Below are 27,065 nucleotides of genomic sequence, written 5' to 3'. Positions count from 1 at the left end.
AGCATTTTCAGGATTTTTTACTTTACCCCTATTCGGTTTATCATGCTTTGTGTTCTTATTTTTATTATTAACAAATTTGCAGCTATACAAATGAAAAAAAATTTTAATCTAACGTTTTATAGGCCAGAAGCAGTGGTCAAAAGTAGCGCATTACAAGTTGTGAAACTACTGTTGTCGCTTACGTAGTTTGTTATGAAGTTGGGCTGAGTCCATCACCTAATATTTACAGACCAAAAGTGTTAGTGGTGTGCCATTTTTCCGTGGACTTCTTTCGCATGATTTCGATCAAAAGATTTATCTAACAATTCATAATTTTAAAAAAAAAAAATATCTAATGACCTGGGAGCCTCTCTCCAAATCTATAAAGATATGTTGTTTTGGAATTTTTAGGACTCTTGAATAAAATTAAGAAAGAAAACTTGATTAATTAAAAAATTTTAGAGCGATATTCAGGTCATCTACTTACTTCTTAGATAATACGAAATCTTGTATAATGGAGATTGGTTTATTCTTTGTACAGTTTATTTAGAAGGGGTTTATTCCAATTAACTATTTATTGATTACAAAATTTCTAAAATGAAGAATTAAGAGGCTTACAAATACAAATTTTTAATGTTTATTTGCATTCAAATTTACTGAAACTCTAATTAAAATTATTTGGTTATTAAATACGAAACCTAAATACAATATTAAATTGTCAAATTCGATCCTTGTAAGAAATTATTCCAACTGAGAGTTCAATGGGTTATGACATTTTAAAACATCTAACAGAAGAGACATATATAGCGTACAATGAAATAACTGAATATGTTCTTTAAAATATTTTTTGATTTATATTTTATTTAATATAATACTTTTAACAATTTTTATTTCAGTTTGAATGCTGTATTTATGTTTTTTTTTTTTTTTTTTTTTTGAGAAATGCCTCTAATATGCTATATATTCTTTTAGTGTGTCATAATGTTGTTCAAACATAACAAAAAGTATATTTTTTGGAAAAATTTTAATATAATTGCGATGTTAACATATTTAACGCACAAAATTGTCATGATTTTCAGTGATACTTATCAAAAATGATGAAAATTGACAGTCATGGATTTTGTTCTTCTTCCATCAGCATGACAGCATAGTATAGGTCCGAGCCGTTCCATCAAGTCTTTTTCATCTGGCCGATCAAACGCTAGTTTTCTCCATCTATTGATGCCCATGGGTTTAGGATCTTTTTCCAAAGAATCAATGCATTTGGTGTTCGATCTTTTCCATTTTCGGTTGCTTGTAAACTTTTCAAAAGTCAGTACCTTAACTGGGTCACCATCCACCTTTCCATAGATAATGACCCATATGTATAAAAATGTATTTTCTATAGGATTTAATAACTGAAATTATATTTGGTAGCTTAAATTTTCTGCCAAACATCGTTTTCTTTAACTGCTCCGAAAATAACTCTCAGTATTTTCTTTCAAAAAATTTGTAGTTTATTTTCATCAGCTTTATTAAAGGTTTTATTCGCAACCAGAAAGTATTACAAGTTTGATTAGAGTATTGTATAAGTTAATTTTAATTGTAAAGGAAATAAGCTTCGATTTCAGTTTATTTCTCAATCCAAAATCACGCCATCGTTATCCTGTTATTAATTTCTGTTTTGATATCAATATTAACTTTAACAATTGTCCCTAGGTATTTGAACTAACTGACACCTTCAAATGTATAATCGTTAATCACGAGAGGTAAAACCTCCTTTTTGTCATGAATTTGTTCTGTTGTTCTGGAAGAAAGAAAAATATCTATTCCTTCGCAATCTGATTTTTCTCTAGCGTTGCTAAGCAAAGGACTTTTGAAAAACAAATTTCTTCTAATCACAGTTCTGTTAATTAAACCATCGATGTATTAAGTAGGGTTAAAATATTTTATTAAAAGTATTTTACAAAACAATAAAAAAAATATCTAAAACATGACAAAATAAATAAGTATGTCAATATAACATAAGTGTTCTTTGTTAATAAGTGCAATCATTTTTTTAAAACAATTTGTTCTCTAGCAGTCATTATTAACCAGGCAACAAACAAAGCGCTTACTTTTCTCAAGATTTCAAACCTTGATCGCTATGAAGAATCATTCAAATCTAAAAATTTGGTAACATTTAGAGCTGGAAGTTGTGTACTGAGGAGGTATAATGACTGGCTTTCGATCGACCAGTTCTTTGTGAAAACTCTGATATCCTTTCTGGGTCTCGAGGTTGCGGCATTAGCATCACTGGTTGAAGAGCTAGCGATTTTCTTGAAGCCACGGACTGTGTGTCTGCCAAGAAGGCGCTATTTACTTCCCCTGTAAAATCACAAAAAAATGGGTGAAATATGAGTTTATTCTTTTGCAGAAAGTTCCATAATCATCTTTCGTGATATTTAAACACTTTGTCGAAAAAATAATCTATATATACACAAAAGAAGTCTCATATTGAATTTTAAGTGAAAAACAAAGAAGTGCGTTATCAAAATCTTACGAACGCTTTTGAGATAACCGAGTTCAAAAATATCAAAACAAACTTGATTAACAGATGAAGATTGAAGGTCTTTCCAATAATTGTTTTTCAGCCTTTCCAGTTTCTTTCAAAAAAATTTTCATGTTCTCAATCTAGGCAACAATTCGTCGGGCTTCGCAACGTTTTCCATCTTGAATATGTGTGACCCTCAATGTGTACATTTTAGACATGGTTTTTAAATATGTATATGATGGTCCGTGATTACGGAACACCCTGTATAAGGTAAGAGTATTTAATTAAACTTTTAAACAGTTTCACAGACCTTTAAAAAACTACTTTTTGAAATTATTTATTATACATTATTCTTTGGGCTCTTTCATCTTAGTGAATTTAAAAATTTTCATCAAAGTCATAATTATATAAATTTCGCAAAATTACTGAATTTTTGAAAAGCTTAATAATTTTTCTAAATAGTTAGGCTGTATGTTCATTTTAATGTTTAAAGTACCCAAACAGCTGCAAAGAAATTCCACGTTGATTGCTGAAGTGTACTTTAACTTATGCTATGCTGCTGCCTCCAGGGTTTGATTTAGAGATGATTATTAGGGACACTTGCACAGTGCTCTAACACGAGGAGACCTAAATTTTTTTCAATTGTTTTACAAGTAAAATTATTTTAGTATAATGAGAAAACTTACCATAACCGAATTACCTTTCATGGTTTACATACGCTTTAAAGATACACTGTTTTAATTTACGTAGAGAACCTCCAGAAAGTTCTGTACGCAGGATCTGGGGTGTTCGTAATTAGTCACTGGAGATCGTTTTATTTATTTTATAAAATATTAGCATGGTTTTTTTTGTTTCTCAAAGGAAAATAAAAAATCCATAGTTTAAGTATCTTACACTTAAAGTAAAGCTATAATTTTAAACTATGTATGCAATCTTGCCATAAAGAATTATCTGGGCTTTAGAACAGACTAATAACTTAAATATTTTAAAAATTATTAAACTTTTTAAAAAATCACCAATTTGGCGACATTTTTTAGAGATGAAAATTATTAAAATCACTTCCTTATTCTCAGTTATTGCTATTTTTTATGAGCCCAGATAATGCGGCATTGGGGTGAGTTTTTAAACATTAAAAATGTAGACGACAACGACAAACGCTTTTCATTTTCACAAAACTGTGGCTTTTCATCATATTGATGTTTCGCGCCATTTTCTGAACAACCATAGAGAGCGCTGGCTATAGGTAAACTAAACTTGATCTAACAGTCATGGGTAACTTTACAGTAGTTATGAAAATATGATATTAGCCTTCGAAACACAGCCTTAAACCGTTTTGACTCATTTTGAAACGAAGCTTGAACAGCTGAACCACACTTACCCTTGTATATAGAACCGTTCGGAACTAAAGGTTCTGAAGGTGTGATTTTGACATATCTTGTTGCCAGTAAGAAAGCCAAAGCTGCCAATATCACTGCATCAAATATACCAATTGTTGCCAATATGTAAGCCCATCGAACTCCACACTGTCCTATGTCGTAATCGTCAGCTTCTGGTCCACAAACATCTCTCACTTTTTCAGAGTCCCATCCGGCTGGAAACGACACGACTCCAACAATCATACATGCACCTGAAAGGTTTTTATTTTCTCAATAAATAATAAGTACAGAGCAAAAAAAATTTACCAACCACTCTGAATAACTAGTGATTAGCTTTTCACTTCAGAGCTAAATCTTAATAGTTCGAGGGCCGATGAATATGTCGATTAATTAGTGCAGACGATATTTTAAGTCATGAAATCAGACACAGAACGTACTTTCTCTGAATAACATACCTTCTTTTCGACTGATTCGGATTTCTGACTCCCAAAATATAGGGTGTAACCGAAAACTGGGAAATATGGTTCAAATAGTTTTGTCAGGAGAGCTGTTGAAAGTTTCGATCCCTTAATGTTAGTTTTACTTTTTGCGTATTTCCCCATACCTCCAGAACTTTTTAAGAGAATTAAAAAAATTTTGCACGCTATTATAAAATTGGTTTGTCAAAAGATAATTCCATGCAAAAAATAGCTTTTGATTGATATTTATTATTTTATTTAATAATCGTCGAAAAATTTTGAGTTGTAAAATTTTTACACAATTTTAAAGAATTAAAACTTCTATGGTAAAATACAAAATTTGAGCGAAATCGGTCAAATAGTTCCTTTAAAACTGAATTTTATAAAAGTCGCATATTTAAAATTCTAGTTCTCATAAACTATTCCACCGATTTCGCTTAAATTTTGTATTTTGCCACATAAAATTACATAAATGATGTAAAAAATTGTATAACAATTACAATTCATCAATTTTTCTACTATTATTAAATAAAAAATTATATACATATTTATATACTAGAAGCTATTTTTGCATGGAATTATGTTTAAAAAAATGAATTTTACAATTGTGTGCAAAGACTTTTCAAATTCGCTTAAAAAGTTCTCGAGATATAGCGAAATACACACACAAAAAAAAGAATCATAATAATAATTAAGGGGTCTCAAACTTTAGATCGCTCTCCTGGCCAAACTATGTGGACCATATTTTCCAGATTGCTGCTCCCTCTTATATTTTGGAGGTCAGCAATCTCAATCCATCGAAAAAACGGTATGTTTATTCGGAGAAAGTAAGTTTTTTTGTCTGATTTCGTAACTTAAAATATCGTCTAGACTAATTATTTAGTATATTTGATCTCCTCTAACCATTACGATTGAGTCCTAGAACGGGAAGATCAGGTCATAAGTTATTCAGTGTAGCCCATTTATTAATTTTTTATTTTATTTATTTAATTTTTTGTGCACTATACATCACAATTTTGTGTAAAAAGAACATCAGAATTATTATTATTTTACGAAAAAATGCTAATTAAAATTCAAATTTTATCATTATATAAATTAATTTCCCACAAATTAATATTCTTTTACTTAATGATAAAATTTATAGCTACAGTTTTTGGATGTGAATATTTTGTACAAACTTTTAAAATGGTGATATACACTTTAGAGTTGAGCTTTATTTATATCTGTTGAAATCTTAGTTCTTATATGAAAACGTTACTGAATTTTATAGTAACAAATGGCACTTAAATGTTAGTTTTTCACATTTGATTTTGGTCATTTATTTTAAGATGGTGTCATACACACCAAAAATCTAACAAAATACCGTTTCAAAAAAGAAAAAAAAAAAAAAAAATAACGTTTTTTAATTAAAGTATTTTGTGAATCACTATACACTTGTACATCATAACATTAGAATTGTCATTTCACTATTTACATTTTCATTAGACTAAAAAATCAAATAATAAGTGACTTAATATGTAAATAAGAGTTAGATGTCTTTGTTTGTCATCAGCATACATTTAGTAAAAATTATAAAGGTATTTACCATTTACCCATAGGTAGGGTTGCAAGTTTGTCGCGGAAAAAAAAGACATAAATTCGCGGGTAATTCGCGCAAAAGTTTTAAAAATTCGCGAAATTTTCGCGGATAACATATGCACTGATATTTACACCGAAAATCGATTTAAAAATAATAAAAAAAACATAATAAAGTTACTAAATTTTATTTTTAAGCAATATTAATGCCGTTACTTAAATGTACAGAATTTTGATACAAAACATTATACATGGTTAGGTTATTCTCGCTAATGCTTCTCCTTTCATCACTCAATACATTTTTGTATTTTGAAAAAGATCGTTCGGCATCCACGCTAGTAGTTGGTACTGACAAACATCGAATTGCCACTTTAGACAGTTTTGGATAGCGTTCCTTATTCGATTTCCAAAACTGAATTAATTGTCTACTTTCAACGTGTAGTTAGTTCATTAACTGTTGCTTTGTAAGCATTAAATTCGTTCTTCAACTCTTCTTCATCCTCAAACATGGGGATAGAGTTAAAAATAAAAGAACTATCGTCTTCTTGGAAAACATCTAAGTATTTGAATTGACTAGGATCAAAAGCTCTGCATGCTTTAAAAAAGCTTGATGCTGGTTGACGAAATCTGTGTGTTGTAATATTGCCTTCAAAAAAGTATGCCTGAATTTTTTCCTGGCATGATTTTAAAGCTTTTTTAGATTTCAAGTGCTGGCAGGTTATAGATTTGCTTTTTAAATCTTCAGCAAGATCAGACATTTCATTAAAAATAACATGCAAACTTATTCTTTGTTTTTCATATAAATTTAATAGATTCAAAATTAAAGATGCATATTTTTCAATCTCTCTTGAATCTTTACTCAATTCTGCGTTACAACATTCTTCGGAAATCGTGCTGATCAAAGAACTACTGCTATTTTGCTGCTCTTTATCGAAGAACTCTGCATATTCAGCTAAGTAATTTACGTGAAACAAAGCTGCCTTAAACCAGCTATTCCATCTGGTTTGTACAGGAACCGGTGGTAGAGCGGCGTTTTTACCCTTTTCAACTAAAAAGGCTCGAAATCGACCCTTACGTGAAGGACATGCTGTGAATGCACGCTTTAAATGCACAATAAAAGAATTCACTTTTTCAAATTGATTTTGCTATATTTCTCCTAGGAGATTTAAAAGATGTGCATTGCAAGTCACATGAACAGCATTCAAGAAAACTGCTTTCAAACTTTTTTCCCATGCTTTGTTCATGTAAGACGCATTGTCAGTGACGGAAGATGAAATGGTATTAAATAATAACTTCAAATTGTGAATAATTTTCATTTAAATCGAGCGAATTGAAAAACTTTCGTTCAAATCGCGCAATTTTAAAAAATTCGCGAATTTTTGAAAAAAACTTGAAATTTCGCGGAAACGGTCGCGAAAATTCGCGCCGCGACAAACTTGCAACCCTACCCATAGGCATCGTTGGTGGGGGTGGGTTGAATGTTGGATATATGTCCCCCTCGTTACTTAGAAATCCCTCGCAAACATTTAAAGATCCCCTACATATTTCAGACATCGCGAATTATCATCGATTTAGATTTCGTTAAAAGCAATAAAAAATATTAAAAAAATAATTCATCTTTCAGGTATTTAGTACATACATTTAAGTTTTTTTTTCTTTTGTGTGAAATTTAGAAAACTATTGTGACTGTAATTTAATTTCGTAATTAACATGGTAATTAACACATATTTACCGGTACATTAGTTATTTATCTTTTTCTTTAATCTCATTCAGACGTAATATTTATTTATCATCACTTTATATATAATCCCTTAATAACTATTACTCAAGGCCGGATTAACCATTAAGCACACTAAGCACGTGCTTAGGGCACCAGAGGATAGGGGGGCACCACAAAGCCTGACTAAATGTTCACAGTAAATTTTTTTTTTTTTGAAACATTGATAATAAATGTATTATTTTGAGCTTCCATTTTAAGAGTAGATAACAACCATTTCTAAGTACGAAATTTCACATAATAAAAGAAAAAAAAAACAAAAGATGTTTTGTATCAAAAATTTTCGGTCTTATAATGAAATTAGGTAGTGAATTTCTATGCGATATAAGCTCTATTTATTTATCCATTACAATGATTCCATAACATACTGCTACGATTCATGTTTACAGAATATTTTTCGTAGTTGTAGAAGTTAATACTCCAGAAATTTGATATTTTTATGAAAAAAAATTTGATTTACAAAATTTTGATGCAATGGTTTGATGATGTAAAAAATGTGATTTTTGATGTGAAAAAACAATCTATGTTGTGCATGTTTTTCTTTATACTACATAAAATATTTGCTTATACTATATTTTTAATTATATTCTCATTGCAACTGGAAAAGAAGTCATCAAATTACGTAAAGGTTGTGTTGCAAAAATTTATTTCAAAAATTTACGTCAAATAATTTTTTTTATTCACTAAATTAAGAAAAAGGAGCTGTGTTTAAGTATCATTTTTCGAAATTTCTTTGTGGAGGAGAGGTTAAATTTAGGAAAAATATGACCACACACTTCGCATCACTTATGATTTTTTTTATCTATATATATCGAATAACGAAATTAGATTTTAAGATTTAAAATATATACTACGTAATATGAATGCAAGCAGCTAGTTTTTGAATAAGGAAAGAATTATAGGTTCCTTAGTCTTTAGAGTCTTGTATAAATACAAATGTTATAAAAGTTGAGCACAAAAAATGTGTAAATTCTCAATGTGAACCGGATGTTCGTTGGCATTGAAAAATACGTTAAGAAGAGTACCCATTAAAAATAATTTAATTTTGAAAGCAAATGTAAGAAATAAGTAGCAATAAAATAAAATTTTTAATCATTGAATTTTGTTTAGTGCAAGTAAACTATATTTTGTGCATCTTACAACGAAATTTGTAAAAATTATAATTAAGAAATAAGAAAAGTACTGAAAATTTCAAATTAAAAATAAATAGCAAATTTAAGAAAGATATTTTTATTAATTGAATTTTAAAACATGTTTAATAACTAATAAGGAAAATCCTTAATGATAATGATTATATATATATACAATTTAATGTAATTTCATCAACTTTTATTATGATGATAATTTGAACATGTAAATATTTTGAATATAATAATATTATTTCCGTCACTAAAAAAAATTTTAATAGTTGTGCTTAATTTTTACTTGTAGCTCGTGTGAAAATCAGATTGAAATAAATAAATAATTAGTTAAGGTATTTCCATTATCCACTAATTTTTTCTTAAAATAAAAATTGGTCATTCTGCATAAACGAGTAGGAAAAATATTGTTGTTCCCTGTTATTTTATTATAAGTAATAGACTTCTGGGAAATGTGGTTCAATTTAACCTGATCTTGCTTTCTGCCTATAGCAAACAATCCAGTAAAACAACAAAATCTGTATGTTGCCAGCATTCGATTCCATGAATTCGAAGGTTCCTGAAAAGGACCACCGTGATTGTCACCAACATATGTGTTAGAATACAAAGCTAAATTTTCTGAGAAGAAACACTTTAAGGATAAGACAAGCGTAACCAATTGATTTACTACAGACAGAGAACATCCTTTCATCTCAGATATCTTTATAGGGGATTCATTCCCCCTTCTTCTTTTTTTTTTTTTTTTTCAAAAGAAAAAAGGGTGCATATCTCAGAAAATTCAAATTGTCTTCCTTTCGAGGGGGGGGGGGTAGATATACAAATAAATGGTGACTTATAAGATTGAAGAAAGTGGGAGGTCTAGGAAAAGAAAAGTTTCTTGATTGACATAATTTTTAACCAATAACATTATTTATGCTACAATCAGTAACTAATTTCTCGTATTTACACACCCCCGTGTATACGTGAATGCACAGAACGTGAGTGCACTGAATCCTACATGAATGCACAGAAAAAGTTTATTCTACTAAAACATTATTCTAAACTATTGCTTTTGAAAGCATGCTGTAATAGTGTAAAACTGATGTTGCTTCAGGTAGTAGCTAAATCCTTCAAATAATTTTATCAATAATTATTATTTATCGATCAATATTGATTTTGTCTAAATCAATATAAGCGAAGAGTTTAATTTTCTTATAGTATTATATTTTAATAATAAAAAATTTAACTTAAATGTAAAAATAAAATTACAATTATTAAAAATTATATAATTTTTTTTACATTTAAGCATTCTATTACACAATAATACTCAAAAGCAATAAAAACAAATTTCAAGCTTTTGTTAAAAATACAATGTGACATGTTTTTTAAGAGGGGCTGCCGTATTATAAGTTTTAAGAAGTAATTAAATTTTCTAAATGAATGATCTTATCGAAATAAATTTCATTCTATGACGTTATAATTAAAATAGTTATTCGATTTAAAATAAAAATTTTAGGTAACAATACACAAATTTTATTTTGATTTATTTTACGAATTTGTCTTTAAATGTTGTAAAGAATATGTAAAATATTTAGTACATAAAATTTTAGTAGGCAAAGTAGATTTTAGTTGGTTTAAGATAAATATTGGTTTAATAAAATTACATACATATGATTATTTACATTTATGATTATATTTTTCCAAACCTGAAATTATTTTCTATAAAACTTATGTGGTATTATGTACGCGTATGCATGCAGGAATAAAAAATATCGTAACACAAAAAAAGTGAATAAATTAAAAATGATGGTCTGTTATTTTCTACTGATTATTATTTAAGTTCAGTTTTTATATTATATTCATTGTTGCTATATTTATGTTTTTGTTTTGTATTATAAAAACACGAATGTTCTGAATTTGTAAATGAAAATCTGATCATTGAATTTATAGTTATTTAAAGTATTTTGTTTATGCATTTATTTACTTATTGAGGACAGAGTGTTTATTTACTGTAACAGCTTTTTCAGACCTAAGTTTCTGCTATCACTTATGAGAATTTCAAGTACAGGTTTAATGCAGTAGTTTTAAGTGATTTCTATCATTTTTTCTAAAAGGTCATTTTTTTAATCGTCAAATTAAGATTTAATTGATAGTAATTTATTACTCTTAAGCTCCTCTGTACCTTTGACTTTGACAGGTCAACTAACTACGAGAATGTCCAAAATATAGAACAAAATAGTAATAATTTTATTAGATAATTAGTTCTGTTTTCCACAGATGAAATCTAGAGTGAGTTGTTATTATGGAATAAGTTCATTTCAAATTTTTAATTCAGATTTTATAGGATCATTAAAGATAATTGTTGTATTTATAAAATTTTTCCCCTCTTCCTATCATTATTAATATATTAGGTTTAATAAGGAAAAAGGAATAATGAAAAGCATCATTATTTGTAAAAGTTATGCTGTATTATATACAGTGCGTAAAATAAAATAAAAAACTTGAATAACTCTTGATTTAATGATCGGATTTTAACTTACTAGATCTCAAAGAGTTTGAGGGCCAAACTTAAAATATGTTAATTAGTTGGTGCAGAAGTTTTTTTTTAAGTTATGAAATCCGGCAAACGTGCTTCCTCTACCTACATATATAAATGTTATTGTTGTTGAATTTGGATATTTGCTTCTCAAAATATTGATGGTATTCACGATATGGAAATAAAGATCCCAAAAGTTTTTTTAGGTTGAAAGTTTGGACTCTTTTATTCAATTGCAGGTTTCATGCATTTCGCTATGTCCCGAGAACTTTTGAAACGAATTGAAAAAATTTTGCAACTATTAATAAAATTCATTAACCTAAAAATAATTCCCTGTCAAAAATAGTTTTTTTTAAAATTATTTATTATTAATGGTCGGAACAATTTTTAATTTAAAAATATACAAATTTTTGTATAATTTTAAAGAATATTTATTTAAATGGTAAAATATAAAATTTGAACGAAATCTGTCGAAAAGTTCTTGAGAAATTAAATGTTAAATATATAACTTTTTTAAAATTGAATAATTAAGGTTTATTTGATTGATTTAGTACACATTAAATTTTGTATTTTGTCATTCAAAATGACATTTGTTCAAATTTTTAATTTAAAGTTCTTTCGACTATTCTGTTAATAAATAAAATAATATAAAATGATTAATACTTCTTAAAAATTATTTTTAGAATGAACTATTTTTAGGTAAATGAATTTTATTATTGTGAGCTAAAATGTTTTAGTTGGGTTGAAAAATTCTCGACATATGGCTGTTTATTTCGAGAGTCAAGAATTCGAATCAATCGAAAAAAAAGGCATGCTTTTTTTAGAAAAAGTACTTGTCTGTTTTTTTAATTTTATTTTGAGTCTTAGTATATAAAAGTTCAAACTTTCGATCATAAGTTATTCGAAGTGTTTGCTTTTTTACACATTGTACATACACACAAACATAAGTTATTTTTTTAATATTAATTGAAAAGTTTTCAATTGATTCTATTTTAATTTTTTTATTTAATTTGAATAAATACTTTTTTTTACAAAAAATCTTGATTTTATATTTTGAATTAACTCGTGACTTAGTACTAGATATATTTGATTTGTTGAGGAGAGGGCACCAAAATATTTTCAGTGCTTAGGGCCTCAAGAGGTCTTAATCCGGCCCTGCTATTACTATCTGTTTTTATTCCGTAAGTTGTTTTGAATGTTATTAAAAAAAGGGCTTAAAACTAAAAGTGGCGTTCCCTTATTATGTTTCAAAGTAATCGTATATTATCTTACTAAGCAAAATTTTATGATACACCCATTTAGTTACCATTTTACAATTAAATATTTTCTATTTTGAAAGTTTAACTTCATCATAATTTTTTCGTAAAACTATGTTCAGTCAACTGATGCAATTAAAAAAGCGAAAATAACTCATTTAAAGCTATGAATTAATATTACTAATTACATTTCCGCATTATTGAGATGTAATTTCTTTGGCATAAAATGTTTAACGAGGTTTCATAGTAACCAAAAACTAAACACGAATTAAAAAATTAAAGCGATTTTGGATGTAATAGGCAATATGTAATACCTAATCATAAAATCAGTTCAATTTACGAAGTCAATTTTGATACATAAGAGGTAAGTAAACACATTGAAACATAAAATCATTAAATCAATAGGAAAAGAGCAACCAAATTTGTTTTATATAAAATAGAAATAAGACAAATATAAAATCTTTACAATTAAAATAAAAATGAAATCATCAGGGGACACACTGCCTGCAAACACACAGGAGCCTTTCTGTTGTTAGAGGATTTAACCAAAACTAACAGTGCCCCGAGGCCCCATATTGAAAAGACAAAAATAGATAACCTTTACCCCAATTGAAAAGCACTATAAAATTGAAAAGGAATCACAACTAAAAAGTACTAAATTTAAACCAGCAAATGAAACGCCTCCTTCAAATCACAATATAAATAAATGTAAGTAAAGTAACATTTACAGTTAATTAAAGTAATAATAGTAAAATATATTTTCCGAATCTGTAAGAGAAAAATCAAGTGCTGACACCTGTTTTGGAATTCCTAAACATCAAAACATCTATTGTTGTGTCTATTGTAACAATATTGTAACAACATCTATTGTAACAATATGTAATATATAATAATAAATAGGCAATATATATGTTTAAATTTTATCTAATTAGAATCTGGAACTAAATTTGCGAAACCAAATCTATGTGAATACAATAAAATATTTTGTAACCCTTTAATTAAATAATTTTTAATGTTGATGTATCGCTCTGTTACTTGTCAAGGAAAAAAAAAAAATAATTACGTAGCAATAGTAGAGGTTGGAGACCGTGAGTAGGGACAGAGTACTTTAAAAACATAATACTAATACATCATTAGTAATGTAAAAAAAAAATTATAAAGGATTACGACATAGTTGTATATATATATATATATATACAGTAGGGAACCGATTATCCGGTACGATCGGGACCATCGCTATTCCGGATAACTGATTTTTCCGGTTTTCTGAATCGCTACAAAAAGCCGTTTTTTTATTGTTAAACCCAACTAAAAAAATATATATATTTGGAAATAATCTTAAAAAGAAGAAAAAACGATGAAGTAATACACTAATAATTATTTCCAAAATGATGGTAAGGTAAACATCTTTAAAAAAAGAAAGAAAAATCTTATGAGGAAAAAAAAATTTTTTTTTTAATGGTGGGAAAATTTATCGAATTTCGTTCCGGTTTTTTGGCTTTCCGGTTTTCTGATTTCCGGATTACGGGTTCTGTACTGTATATGAAATAACAGGGCTACATCCCTGTTATCATTGATTACAATTAGCTTAAATAAGTCAGTCGTGAGACAATTATTCCTTCATTAGTTTTATTTACGGGTAGGCTGGTGGCTATAACATTTCACATCCACTCTCCACAAGGGAGAGGGTGAACAAAACTCCGGATGGTTCCTGCAGATCTTACAAGGAATACATGATACAGCAAGAGTCATGCGAAAACAATCCTTCCCGCATTAAATACTGACAGAGAATGATGTAAACAGGCTCAAGTCGTACATACCTTGTAACTCTACGCATAATCAATAATCATTAATGCTTCCTAATATGGAATTGAAAGAGGGACAAGATTCTAAAAATAACTCCTCTTTTGAAAGATAAATCTAATTATAATTCAATGGTATGTTTTCATCCTTGAAGTCCCAAAATAGAATTTCTACACCTATTCTTTACCAAAGACATTTTATGAAAACGAAAGAGTTTTAATGGTTTTATTAATACAGAAGTATTTATAATTTTTGTATTACATATATATCTATACAAATAATCATATTTTAACTACAACTACAAATAGCATAAAAAAAGCTTGAACGCTAAGTAGATATGTAGTGTATAAATTAGACATGTTTCTTAAAACCTATTTATTACGCAGTATATTCATTTCTTTTCACCATAAGAATTGCAATTATACACAATAGAATAGATACCATGAATTACAAATTTGTAAATGAAAAGAGGAGAATAAATAGCAGGATGCCAATAAACTGTAAATTGATCGAATTTGTAGAAAAGATACTTTGGGATTAATTTTGAAATATGGCTAAATTCTAATATTACTAGCTCCCCCCCCCCCTTCTTTGTGAAAAAAGGAATTAAAGCACCTTTCACTTGAAACTCTTACTATATCAATCACTTATCAAATTCAGCTTAGTCGCTTTTCTTGGAGATATTGATAATACAGGGGATTATAGAAGCATTTTTATACTATCTCATTTTTTTCATATTTCGCAAGAAATACTCAGAGAATTATTTCATAACTTCAGAAGTGTTTAGGTCATGCGATTTCTCATACATATCAAAAAAGTTTGAAGCTATTAAGAGTTTTGAGGGAACAGCAATAAAATACGATAGTAAAAGAGTGTTTTTTAACAGCGTATGCCAAAATATATAGGAATAAACTTGTAACATCTGAGAATAACTCACTTAAGTTATCATATGCAATAACTGCACAAAATTTCGTTCATGGAGATATGGTCATTTTTTTTTTGAAAAAAAGCTAATTTTTTGCCGTACGTTTTCTTACTATAACTGCAGAAATATACAATAAAATTAAATAAAATTTAGAGCTAGTTTTAATTAATAGCAGAAATATTTTTAAGTTTGGAAGAAAAAAATCATATGGAATCATATTTGGTAATTTAGGAAACGATTCTAATTTTCATTCGTGAAAACGGCGATTTCGGGCGATTTTCGAAGCAGCTTTTGTAAATTTGGAAAGAAAGCAATGAATGATAAGGGATTTTTCACAAATTTTATTTTGTTTTATTGAACAAAATTTATTAACTATGACATCGATATTATGTAGGACCATTCCCCATTAAAGTATATTTTATTTCACAAATTTTTTTTCATCATATAAACACATTTTGCTATCCGGATTATCATCGTGATGTATTTTCTTTCATTAAATTTTTTAATAAAATACAAAATAAAATTTGTGGGAAACCCCTTATCATTAAGAGCTTTTCTAAAAATGTAAAAAGCTGCTTAGAAAGTTGTTAGAAGTATTTTAGATTTCCAAGATATTCAAATTGTACTTTTTTCATAGATTACCAAATATGATCCAGAACAAAATTAAGGAAAAAAATTTTTTTTAATGTTTTCTGCACCTGCGCACTAAGGATTGGTGTACCGCGTGTGAGGCCATCCATTTTTATTATACTTGTAGTGTTTTCAATATAAAACGTTCTTTCAATCGAACTTTCAAAGAGACACACAACAAATAGACTTGGTAGACTCCGCAAGCTTGCCGTAATGCTACATTAAAAAATAACGAACAAAAAGTGAGAATAAATTTGCAAAAAAGTGCTACAAAATTGCAATAGTTTTTAAACAAATTAGAATTTTTTTTTATAACCGTCGTTGAACAGACGACCCAATTTTGGGTTTTCGACTACCAATGTTCAACTCCGTAGCCATATAATTTTTAAACCAATACAGAAGACAAGGCAACTCCTGGATCAGTATCTCCAGAGGTATGATTTGTTATGGGAACATGGAGGACTTTGCGACTCGACAGACTTAACATGCAAAAGTCACCATTTACTACATTAGTCTTCGGCCGGTGGGTATCGAACCCACGACCTCTTGGACATGGGCCCAGTGCCCTACCAACCAGGCTATCCCAGCCTTAAATTGGAATTTTGAAGAAAAATTTTCGTATTAAGTTCACAAACGAAAATGATCCTTTCATCACGTCATATTTCAACTCTAACTTCGGCCCGCATGCTATTTTTTGTTTCAACTTTTACTTTCAATGAAAATTTTATGTAGCACGTACAGTATTCACTCAATGTATATATTTAAAATAATGAATACAACATAATTAATTAAAATTCTAAAGCATTATTAGGAATTAACTTTACGAACTAATCGAACTTCTTTGACGCAAAATATGCATGGAGGTTTTATGTTGACCAAAAAATTAAATACGAGTTTAAAAAACAATTGAAAGCGCTATAGTAACTGAGCAAAATAAGGCTTAAAACATAAACGTTTAACTTTTATACCAATAGAATCGAAAACTAAATCTGTGTTAATTCAATAAAATAATTTAGGAAACTTTCAGTTGAATAATTTTTCATTTTGAATTAACAACCCATTACAAAGGACGACAATAACTGCGAAGCAATATTAGGGGTTGATAAACAAAGCTATCAGAAACAGAATCCTTCGAAGAGCAAACGAGATAGTTACATTAATAATTAGGTTCTTTGCTCTCATTAAACTTTAAAAGAATGAAAACAACAGTTTCACTTGTGCTTAGATCTTATTAATTTGAAAGGAAGGCTAAAAATACTAATATCTTTTCACATGGTAATCAGCTTTTGATGATTTAAAATTACACACCTATTTTTCAATAATGTCAAATTTATAATTACTTTCTTCCCCCTCCAATAGAAATTAAGAATGTTACCTTACTGCTTTGTATTTACATTCAAAGATGGTTTGAATAACCATCCTATTCCTATTCAAACCTTTGTCTCAAGTTAATCATTGTTAGCTGCTTTTAAAGACTATAGATTTTATGAAGATATTGTTTCCAAACAGCGGAAACCAATAAAATAGAATTTATCTGAGATACATCCACATTGTTAGCGGTTTTCTTATCTTAAGGTAAAATGAATGAAAGAATTTTCATTCGAACAAAAAAATGGCGGTTTTTATGGAGTAGGGGTTGGGTTGTGACCTGGAATAGTTTGGCAAACTATTCCTTCAGCTTGACTTTGGATTAGGATAAGATGAATTTCGAAATTTTATTTATAAATTTGTTTTTTATTATAAATTAATTATGTCTAGTTTTAAAAAATGTTCAGAATAATTTTCTTGATTTAAATTCTTCTGGTTATTTTGGATTAAAAATGTGCGATTAATTGAAAAAAAATTTTCATTGGAAAAACATGTTAAGTGACATTTTAAAAACAGTAAATTTCTTTTTTATGTTAGGAGCCGATTTTATTATCATTTTATTCTGCGTAGTCTTTAAATAAAGGTGCTCTCAACTGCCTTATGAACATAGTTACTGATATTTTAATACATTTCTGTAAAACATGCTAGGAGACACTTAGAAAATTCTTAAATTTCTGAGTTAACATGTAATAAGACGAATTATTATTATTTTATTCTGTCTAATCTTTAAATAAATAAGTTTTCAAAGATGTTATGAACATTGTTTCTTGCACTTTCTATATATTTTTACACTGATTAACTCACATTCATTAAGACATCACTAAATAGGTTTTTCTCAGTGGAAGAACGTGTAAAGTGACATTATAAAAACACTTTAATTTCCATTTTATATTATAAGCCGATTTTAATATCAATTTATTATGCCTAATCTTTTAACAACCGGGTTCTCTATGATCTTTTGAAGATAGTTACTAATATTTCTTTACATTGTGTGAAACATGCTGAGTAGCATTTTGAAAACACTTAAATTTCAGAGATTAGGAACATGTTATGAGACGAATTATTATTAGTATTTGTCTACTCTTTATACAAAAGGGTTTTGAAAAATCTTTTGAACATTGTTTCCTGATATTCGATTTATTTTTTCACTGATGAACTCAACAGACATCACGTAACACGTTTTTCTTGGTGGAGGAATGTGTTAAGTGTTAAGTGACATTTTGAAAATGACTTATATTTCCAAGTTCAACAGTATGTTATACCGCAATAATTACCGTATTACCGCAATAATTACTATGGGCAAGTGGGATGAACGCCAATTTCGTAACCAAAAGCTTAATGGGGGCAACATTATCAGTATTGCGCACAAACCGTCTTTACTTTTTAGACAAGTTGGTACACATTGGTCTTAAACTGGTGAGCTTCAGGCTGCCACGGACATAGAACGGGCCCTCGCTGCTCAAGAACGTGTTATGCGCCGGTTTATTTCAGAATTACATTATTATTCCATCTATTCTTAAAATAGAGGGGTTAGCAGGGGTCGCCAAACTTTTTTGATCATCGACCCCTATATAATTTTTTGAAATCTCCATCGACCCCCACAAAAGTTCCTGAAAATCTTCAAAGAGCTTCAGGAGTTACTCAAGGACGAGGCAGTAGTTGCACTTCTCACCTCAATCCTTCAATCTCTCAAGACCTAGTATATCAGTCTCTATTAGATACTGTGTTTGTACATTTATTTTATGATCTTAAACATTTATTAAAGTAATAGTACATTGTGTAACAATAGTTTTATGAAAAATATATTAATATTGAAATTTAAATACCTTATTATTAAATAATAAGTAATTATGCATAAGTAGATATAATAAGTAAAGTAACTAAAGATTTACTGCTTCTTGATCAATGAGATGGGTGTACCTGGTGTTTTTTTGCAAGGTTCGTTATATTGGGTTCAAAATTGCTCAATTTTAATTTTCGTCAAAATTGATCAATTTTGTAATTTTCGTAAAAAAATACAAAGTGTGCTATAGTTTTGTCGCGGGCTGTACTAATCCGTATTATTAATGCTTACCTTCTTTTTTGAGCATTGATAATTAAAATTGATATCTAAACCAAACGAATGGTTTTATCGAAACAATAATTATCCAAAACTATAAAAGTTTCAATAATGACACTGCAAATATTCAACACAGTTTGCAAAGATAGCTGAAACTGCGTTTGTCCAAATGCTCGTCACACGTGACGTTTGGACAAACGCACATATGCATATGACTTATAAACTGTGTTGTGTTCGTGCCACTATGCGCTGGTACGTAAATACTTGTTTCACCCCAATAAATATACGTTTATTAATTTATGTTTTATAAAGAAACTGATATTGAGTCAATTATAAGAAAAATTCACAAATTTTACAATCTTAATTAGGTATGTGTAATTTGCTTATTGAGAACTGTTTTTTTTTCGACCTACAATCGACCCTTCCGATTCGGATAGACCCCCATTCGCCCCCCTGTCTCAGATAGACCCCCGCTTTTGTTAAATAGACCCCTGGGGTCTATATAGACCACTATATAGACGACCTCTGGGTTAGTGTATAAAGTGAATCTTCACATTAATGCAGCATGAAAGAGAATAAAAAGTAATGCTCGGTTATATCAGAATTTTAATATAGCCATACATCATCAGAGAATATCACCATTTAATTGTAAACCATCAGGAAATATCTATAATTTCATGACATTTTTGTATCACAAATTTATATTATTTTTTCATCAATCTATATTCTTGTTGCCCAAATAAAATTTATCAACAATCGCGATAATATTGGATTCGATAATTATCATATTCGATAATCATTATTATCGATACAATTGCGACAATATTGGATCCAATAATTATTATTGTTATTAATGATTGTGATACTTGTAGACGATATGTATGTAACAGCATTCAACAAATATTGTGATATTCTTTTCAAAATATTTACGATATACCGTCTAACTGTAGTAATAAAAGGAAAATTTGCAAAAGAATTCGGACATTGGGAAAAAAAATTAGTTGGGCTTATCTTTAAAGGAAATTCGATTGTTTAATATTCATTACACAACAAATTCAGTGAACCGTTTCTGAATAAAAATTATCTCATTTTCTCAAGTGAAGCATTATTCTGTGAAAAGCGTGAAACTATTTACAATATTTCTTTTTTTATTTTTCATTCTGCTGATAATAAAATTAATCGCTATATTTGGACAGAAAATAGGTAAAAGATAAACAATTTTCCAAAAGTGTATCATATAAATAATAAAAGAGAAGTCTTGAATTATTCAGTACTTTTTATACAAATTGATAATTGTATTGAGTTCCATACTATTTATAGAAATAGCTCCGAATAAAGAAATTGAAATTACCAAGTGTATTTTAGGTTGGGAAAAGCCATGGCACTACATTCCTCTACTTTGTGAACCCCCGTATAATTGCTTTCCTGTCATTCGCTACGAAATATTTCTTTTTCTGTCTTATTATTCTAATAATCAGTCGTTATTTTCTTTCTTTATGTATGAGAATGCATTAAGAGGTTAGGTAAAAAAAAATTTTGCTAAAATTTTGAACAAATATGCATAATTTTTTAAATTTATTTCAAATAATAGTTCGTTACATTTTTATTTTAATTTTCAATCTATTCTCGCTCTAATTCTGTCTGAAACTCTTTCGGTGATGATGGCAGTTTCATGTGTAATAAAAGTCACGTATCTAACATGTAAGGAAGATGCAGATATCTTTTACTGTCATCATTATAAAATGATCTGTATTAACAAATATAATAAATTAAACGGTATAAACAAACAGCATATATTTATTATCCATTGTTAATATTATTTTCGGTTATTATGCTTTTGATTTCAATTCTTGGCGATATTTTATTTGGCATTAATGGGTTTCTTGCGAACGCTATGCAAAATTCACCATGTATGACCGAAAATTTCATTACAAATTACAGTATCGCCATAGGGCAGAAAATAGGTTGGCGTTAGGGTAAACGCTAAACAAACGCAATGCTAAATCTCTCTATTATTAAAAATTAAAAGCTTAGAAAAAAATTGCTGTTCCTTTATTACATAAAAAAGTAATCGTATGATATTACCTTTATGTCTAACATTTCATGGTAATATTCATAGATACCGCTTTACATTATTAAACGGAAAAAAATGTATGCTCTTATAATAAATTTAAGTCCCGCAGTGGACTGATCGTTAAGACACGGTTCCCAGCAGATCACCGAAGTCAAGCATCACTGGCTACGGTCAGTGTGCGGGTGGGTGACCACTTGGATCAGTCTGCGTAGGGACCGAGGGTGTGCGGTATTGGTCCTCGTTAAACTGTGCTACCGTAAAGTGCTCGACTTCGCGCGCAGGTCGTCGGGCTACCGAAGCGGGGGTGCCATCCCTTCCGCAGAGGATCAAAATTGTGATGGCATGTCTTCGGATCATCCTCCGGGATGTTTCCCAGACCGTCGCTAATAGCCCATTGTGCAGCTCTAGTGCGACGTAAAGTAACAACAACAACAACAACAATAATAAATTTAATCTAAAATTGTATTTAGTCAACATATACAGTAAAATTAATACCAAATAACTATTTAAAAATCTTAAGTAATATTAAGGATCAACTTCATATACTATTGCTAAATAATGTGTTAGGCAAAAAATATTTTCATAGTAAAAAAAAATTAAACTAGAATTTAAAATACAAGTTTATGAACAATGGTAACCGAGTGAAATGATTAGGCTTTGGTTTAGTGATTAGGTTTATTCCAGTCTAAGAGACTAAGAAACAATCTTTAAAACCAAATCTATATTAGCACAAAAAAAAATTGCATTGTTTAATTGAATAGTTTTCAATTTGATATAACAATCAGTTTATCATTAAAAAACAAAAATGGTTAGGAAGTAATCGAGGGAGTCAGTGAAAAAAGTGAACGAGGAGCGGTGACCCCTAGTATGATGTAAAATGTCTTGTAATCACTTCATTAATTATCTTCTTTATTTTTTATTTTGCTCAATACTATAAGAAGCAGCTGCATATGAAAAATAGCAACTTTGTTACTTTCTTGTCATCATTTTATGTCTTATAAGGGTAAGAAGGGACGTTGTTAGGGTTATGTTATAAGGATGTCATAAGGGAACAGATAAGGATTCAGATGCTCTAAAGGAACTAAACTACTGAACGATATTACTCAATACAAATCAAAAATTTTGTTTAAATATATATCTCATTCTAAAAATTTGATTTTAGTGTAGAATTATTTGCAAGCAAGAAAGCGATAGAAAGAAACTTGAAACTTTAATAAGCGTGACGTCTGAAAACTAGTGGAAATGACTGAAAAGAACAGAGTTTTATTTTTTCGAATGAAAAGTACAGTCTAAAAAATAACGAAGGAAAAATGAGCAATGGAGTTCTGAACAATTAGTAAAAGTTCCTTCTCCCCACTATGTAAACACTTTACCCTGTCCTCTAAGGTTGGTTTACTGTTACAAAAAATAAAGCTAATCCTCACACTACAAGACAAATCACAAAAATATTTGGATTGTATGAATTAAATATTTTTTAAGCGATCTGCTTCTTCCCCTGATCTTAGTTCCACAGAGAATCTGAGGAGAATAATGAAAAATAAACTTGAAGAATCAGGACTAAAGTAGTTATCGTTCTCTCGTTGAAATATACACGTTAAAATATACTCGTTTAATCTGTGCCAAGATAGTTCCTGAAAAATCGAATTTTAAATTCCAGAATTTTTTAAAATTTTATTTCTTAGTAACAATTTAACCGATTTTTGATCGAATTTCGTATTTTGTAAAGTAACAATTGCGTAAAATTACGTACTTTAAAATGACGTAAAAAATTGTATACCTTTTGATTCAAAAAATTTTCGACTATTATTTAATGAAACAATAAAAAATAATAAATATTTATTTTCTTGCATGGAATTATGAACGAATTTTGTAATTGCGCGCAAAAATTTCTCGAGATAATGCAAAGAGTTAAATTAACCAACAGTACTGACAGTCCAAGTGCATATTAAAAATAGAATTGCATATTGAATGCGAAAAATTTAGGCCTATAAATAACTTAGCACGGCCTTGAGGGTAAAAATATATCAAGTGACCCCAATGCAAGCAAGATTTACAAATTGCCCCAGAACATTTTTTTTATTGATTCATAAACTTTATTAATGGTTTCTAGATTATTTTCTTCCCAAAAATAAGCTTGAAACTGTAAACAAAAATATTTAAAAAGGAAAAAAAAAAAACATACGTGTTGTCCCTGTGGCGCAATGGAAAGGAGATCAGTGGGGAAAGCACGTGTATGTTTCGTTCGGGAAATACCTTGCTTAAAACTGATTACCAACGTGATACTATTTTTTTCTAAAACATTTTCCTAATTAAAACTATTCTCGATCTTTGTAAACTTATTTGTAAGTTTTTTTAATGCTTTTAAATTTATGTTTTTATTTACAGATTTTTATTTTTATAATACCGTAAACTCAATTTTTACGTATGATTTATCTCATGCAAGATATATATATATATATATATATATATATATATATATATATATATATATATATATATATATATATATATATATATATATATATACACACACATAAAAGCTTCACCCAGACCCGCCCACAGCCCACCAGGGTACTGACAAGTGAACAATTGTTCAAATACAAAAACAAAGTGCAACTCCAGAAAAATCTAGGTGGTCTGTGCAATGTAAAATCAATACTACATGCTTTAAAATCAAGAATGATCACAAATGTAAAGAAGTTCTTTAACAAAACGGATTTTTGAATAAAATAAAGACAGATGAAAAGATGTTCCGTTACAAGAAGAAATTCAAAAGATGAACAGATGTAATGAAGTGAATGCAAGATATAAAATACGCGAAAATTAATATAGTTTATATATTTCGTGCAAGAATATTTGTCAACAGTATGGAATGATATTAAGAGTGTGGGCAGTATTTTAAAAAAAATTTGAAGGATCTTTGTGTCTGTACTTTTTAAAGGCCTATATGATAAATCTTTAAATACTTCTAACACAAACGATATCACTTTAATAACAAATGATAACTTCTTGTATCTGCTAATATTCAATGACATGCCAGTTTGATTTTATCACGGATTTCAGGTATTATGAATTTCAATAACAAAAAAGAAGCAGACATTAGACTAGTAGCTATTTCCGAGATAACGTTTTAACAAGCTAATCATGACTTTCAAGATAACATGATATAAGACTTTCAAAATTACTAGAAAAATTCTATTTAATTGGAAACCTTTATCGCGCATTTCCAAGTTGTGGTGTGCATATACCATAACTCTTGACATCCATTTAAAAAAACATACAATCGAAAATTAAGGACACTAAAACCTCATATGTATTCCTATTATTCTTATAACAAAATGTTTTTCAGTAACAAAATAGCTTGGGAAGAATAAAATAGGATTTTCAAGCAAATTTAATAATGAAGTTATTTGGGTCATTAAAATTTAAATATATTTTGCATTTAAGAAACAAATATAAAAATATTTTACTGTAAAATTTGGATTTAGAACTTTTTTTTTTCCTTCTTTTTTAACACTGCACTTTGATTACATTCCCCTTTTTCAGGTAAGTATAATGGAGGAGTTAGTCCATCTCTGCATTTCCTTCCTTTCTGTCATGAAGCAGAATTTGGTTAGAGAGGAACAACTTAAAGAGATTTTAAATGACTTCAAAATAAATAACATGTTCGAACTCATCGCCTACATATATATGCAAATATTTTTGTTTAATATCATGATTTTATTTATATTATGATTTTATTTATATTATACACTTGGTGCCATTTCCTTGTTGTTCGTATGAAGTCACGCATTCAAAACCAGTCAAATCAATTGTAGTGGAATACTTATGTCAATATTGAACGCTTTTCAAATCAGCTTTAACGTTTAAGCAAAATATGGATGGATAAAAATGTAAAATTTGACCTATAGAAAATTAATAGTTTTTCATACTTTTAAGCAAAGATAAGAAATTATATATTTTAAGTATCTCATCTGGAAAATAAGATTTATCGAAATATAGGAAGATAGGAAGACGAAAATAAATAAGATTTTGAGATTCTTCACTGGTTTACAATAAAAATGAATAGGAATGATAAAAACTATGCATTTTTTTGATGCATAGTTTGCATTTTTTGCTATGAATTTTTCTTTCTTTTAAAACACAAATATTCACATTAAATATACAATGAAATCATTAATACTTACCAGACAGTATCTGCAACCAGCCACAAACATGAAAAACAGTAGACGAATGGCAGACGAAAAACAGAAACATACACAGAATACACAACACAACTGCTATTGCTGATAAACCAATAAAAATAGTCGCCACTTTAAAAGCGGGTGACAAAATAGATCCAAAGTCTTCTAATTTGCCTTGGCAAACTAATTCCTGCCCATCCTCAATGCTTTGTCGGCAAGACTGCCACAGTCCAAAGTAGCCGGTTCTTGGACTTTGTGGTGTATCGCCAATCCATTGTGGCTGTATAAACACTACAGCATTAATTATAGCAAAACAAATCGTAAATACACCCCATAGAACACCTATGGCTCTTGAATTTCTCATATAATTTGCATGGTAACCACTGGCCTCGGAATTGTATTCATATTTTGAGGGATCCATTTTAGTAAACATTAATAAGTCGGATTTATAGAATGTTTTGGTTTCTCGATAGGCCAGCAGAGAAGAAATCCAAAGAAAAAAGGTGAGCTTAAAAACCTGTCTGGCTAGTTTTTTCTTCTCTTGGTTTCTCTCTTCGAGGTCACGGAACTTGATAGTCGAATGGTTTTCGGTTCTTCATATTTTATTTTCCTTACACTCCTCTCACGGGTTGTATAGTTTAATCGGGAGGTGATTTTTAAATAGCTCTTATGGAATGCAACTGGATTTGTGTTCTTTTATTCTTTTTCTATCGGTCGCTTGGATTGTAGGTTGTAAGGCGGACCGAAAGGAAGCCAAGGACGAAGATCGTCTAATAAAAAGCTGAAGTGTTTAATACAATTATTTTTTAATTATAACACTAGGAATTGCTCGTGTATAGTTCTTTAGAGCATTTCCGCAAGTCTCATAACAATTAGAGAATCAGACGGTTTCATTCATTCGACCCTATTATGAGTCTCTGATTAAGATGAAGATCTGTCAAGTCAATCGGAGTATTTTGTAAAATATAATTTTATTCAACTTTTACTCTAGGCCAATGTTTTTAATCATTTGTGTTTTTATGACACAAAAATTTAGAAACGATTTAAAAACGTGATTATTTATGCTTTCTAAATCTGAAATTTTATTTCGACTTAATTATTAAAGTAGTATTGCCTAAAAAAGAAAATTTGGAGTATTTTCTGTCTGACAAAACAAATTCCAAACAGTTTAAATTACTTTCTCCTGGTAAAGAAAATTCGATCATTTGATCCAAACTGTTATGTTTAGACTGTTTATTTGTTTGAGACTGTTTATTTGAAGCACCAAGAGATAATTTCACCTAGAACCAACTTCGCCGGTCTGGAAAAATATACAGCATCATGAAACCCTAACTCCTTTTATAAAGACAATAATTTTATGATTTCAAAAACTGATATCTGTAAAAGTTTATGAAAAGCCCAGATAATTTTCTTTACATTTTCAGTTGCTTTCTGG

General features: G+C 29.1%; 1 protein-coding gene across 1 annotated transcript; it reads right to left on the bottom strand.

The window, feature by feature from the left end:
• Positions 1 to 1,892: 1,892 nt before the first annotated feature.
• On the bottom strand, positions 1,893 to 26,261 carry LOC107452185 (LHFPL tetraspan subfamily member 3 protein). The gene is made up of 3 exons (XM_016068507.5): positions 25,634 to 26,261; positions 3,870 to 4,118; positions 1,893 to 2,325 (listed from the first exon to the last, which is right to left on the bottom strand). The coding sequence occupies exons 1-3, from the start codon at positions 26,061 to 26,063 to the stop codon at positions 2,141 to 2,143; spliced, it is 864 nt and encodes a 287-aa protein (XP_015923993.1). The 5' UTR covers positions 26,064 to 26,261; the 3' UTR covers positions 1,893 to 2,140.
• Positions 26,262 to 27,065: the final 804 nt, after the last annotated feature.

This window comes from Parasteatoda tepidariorum, chromosome 9, assembly GCF_982258835.1.
Source record: "Parasteatoda tepidariorum strain Cologne lab strain chromosome 9, Ptep-v5.0, whole genome shotgun sequence".
Lineage (NCBI taxonomy): Eukaryota > Metazoa > Arthropoda > Arachnida > Araneae > Theridiidae > Parasteatoda > Parasteatoda tepidariorum.
This window is presented reverse-complemented; position numbering and strand designations above follow the sequence as displayed.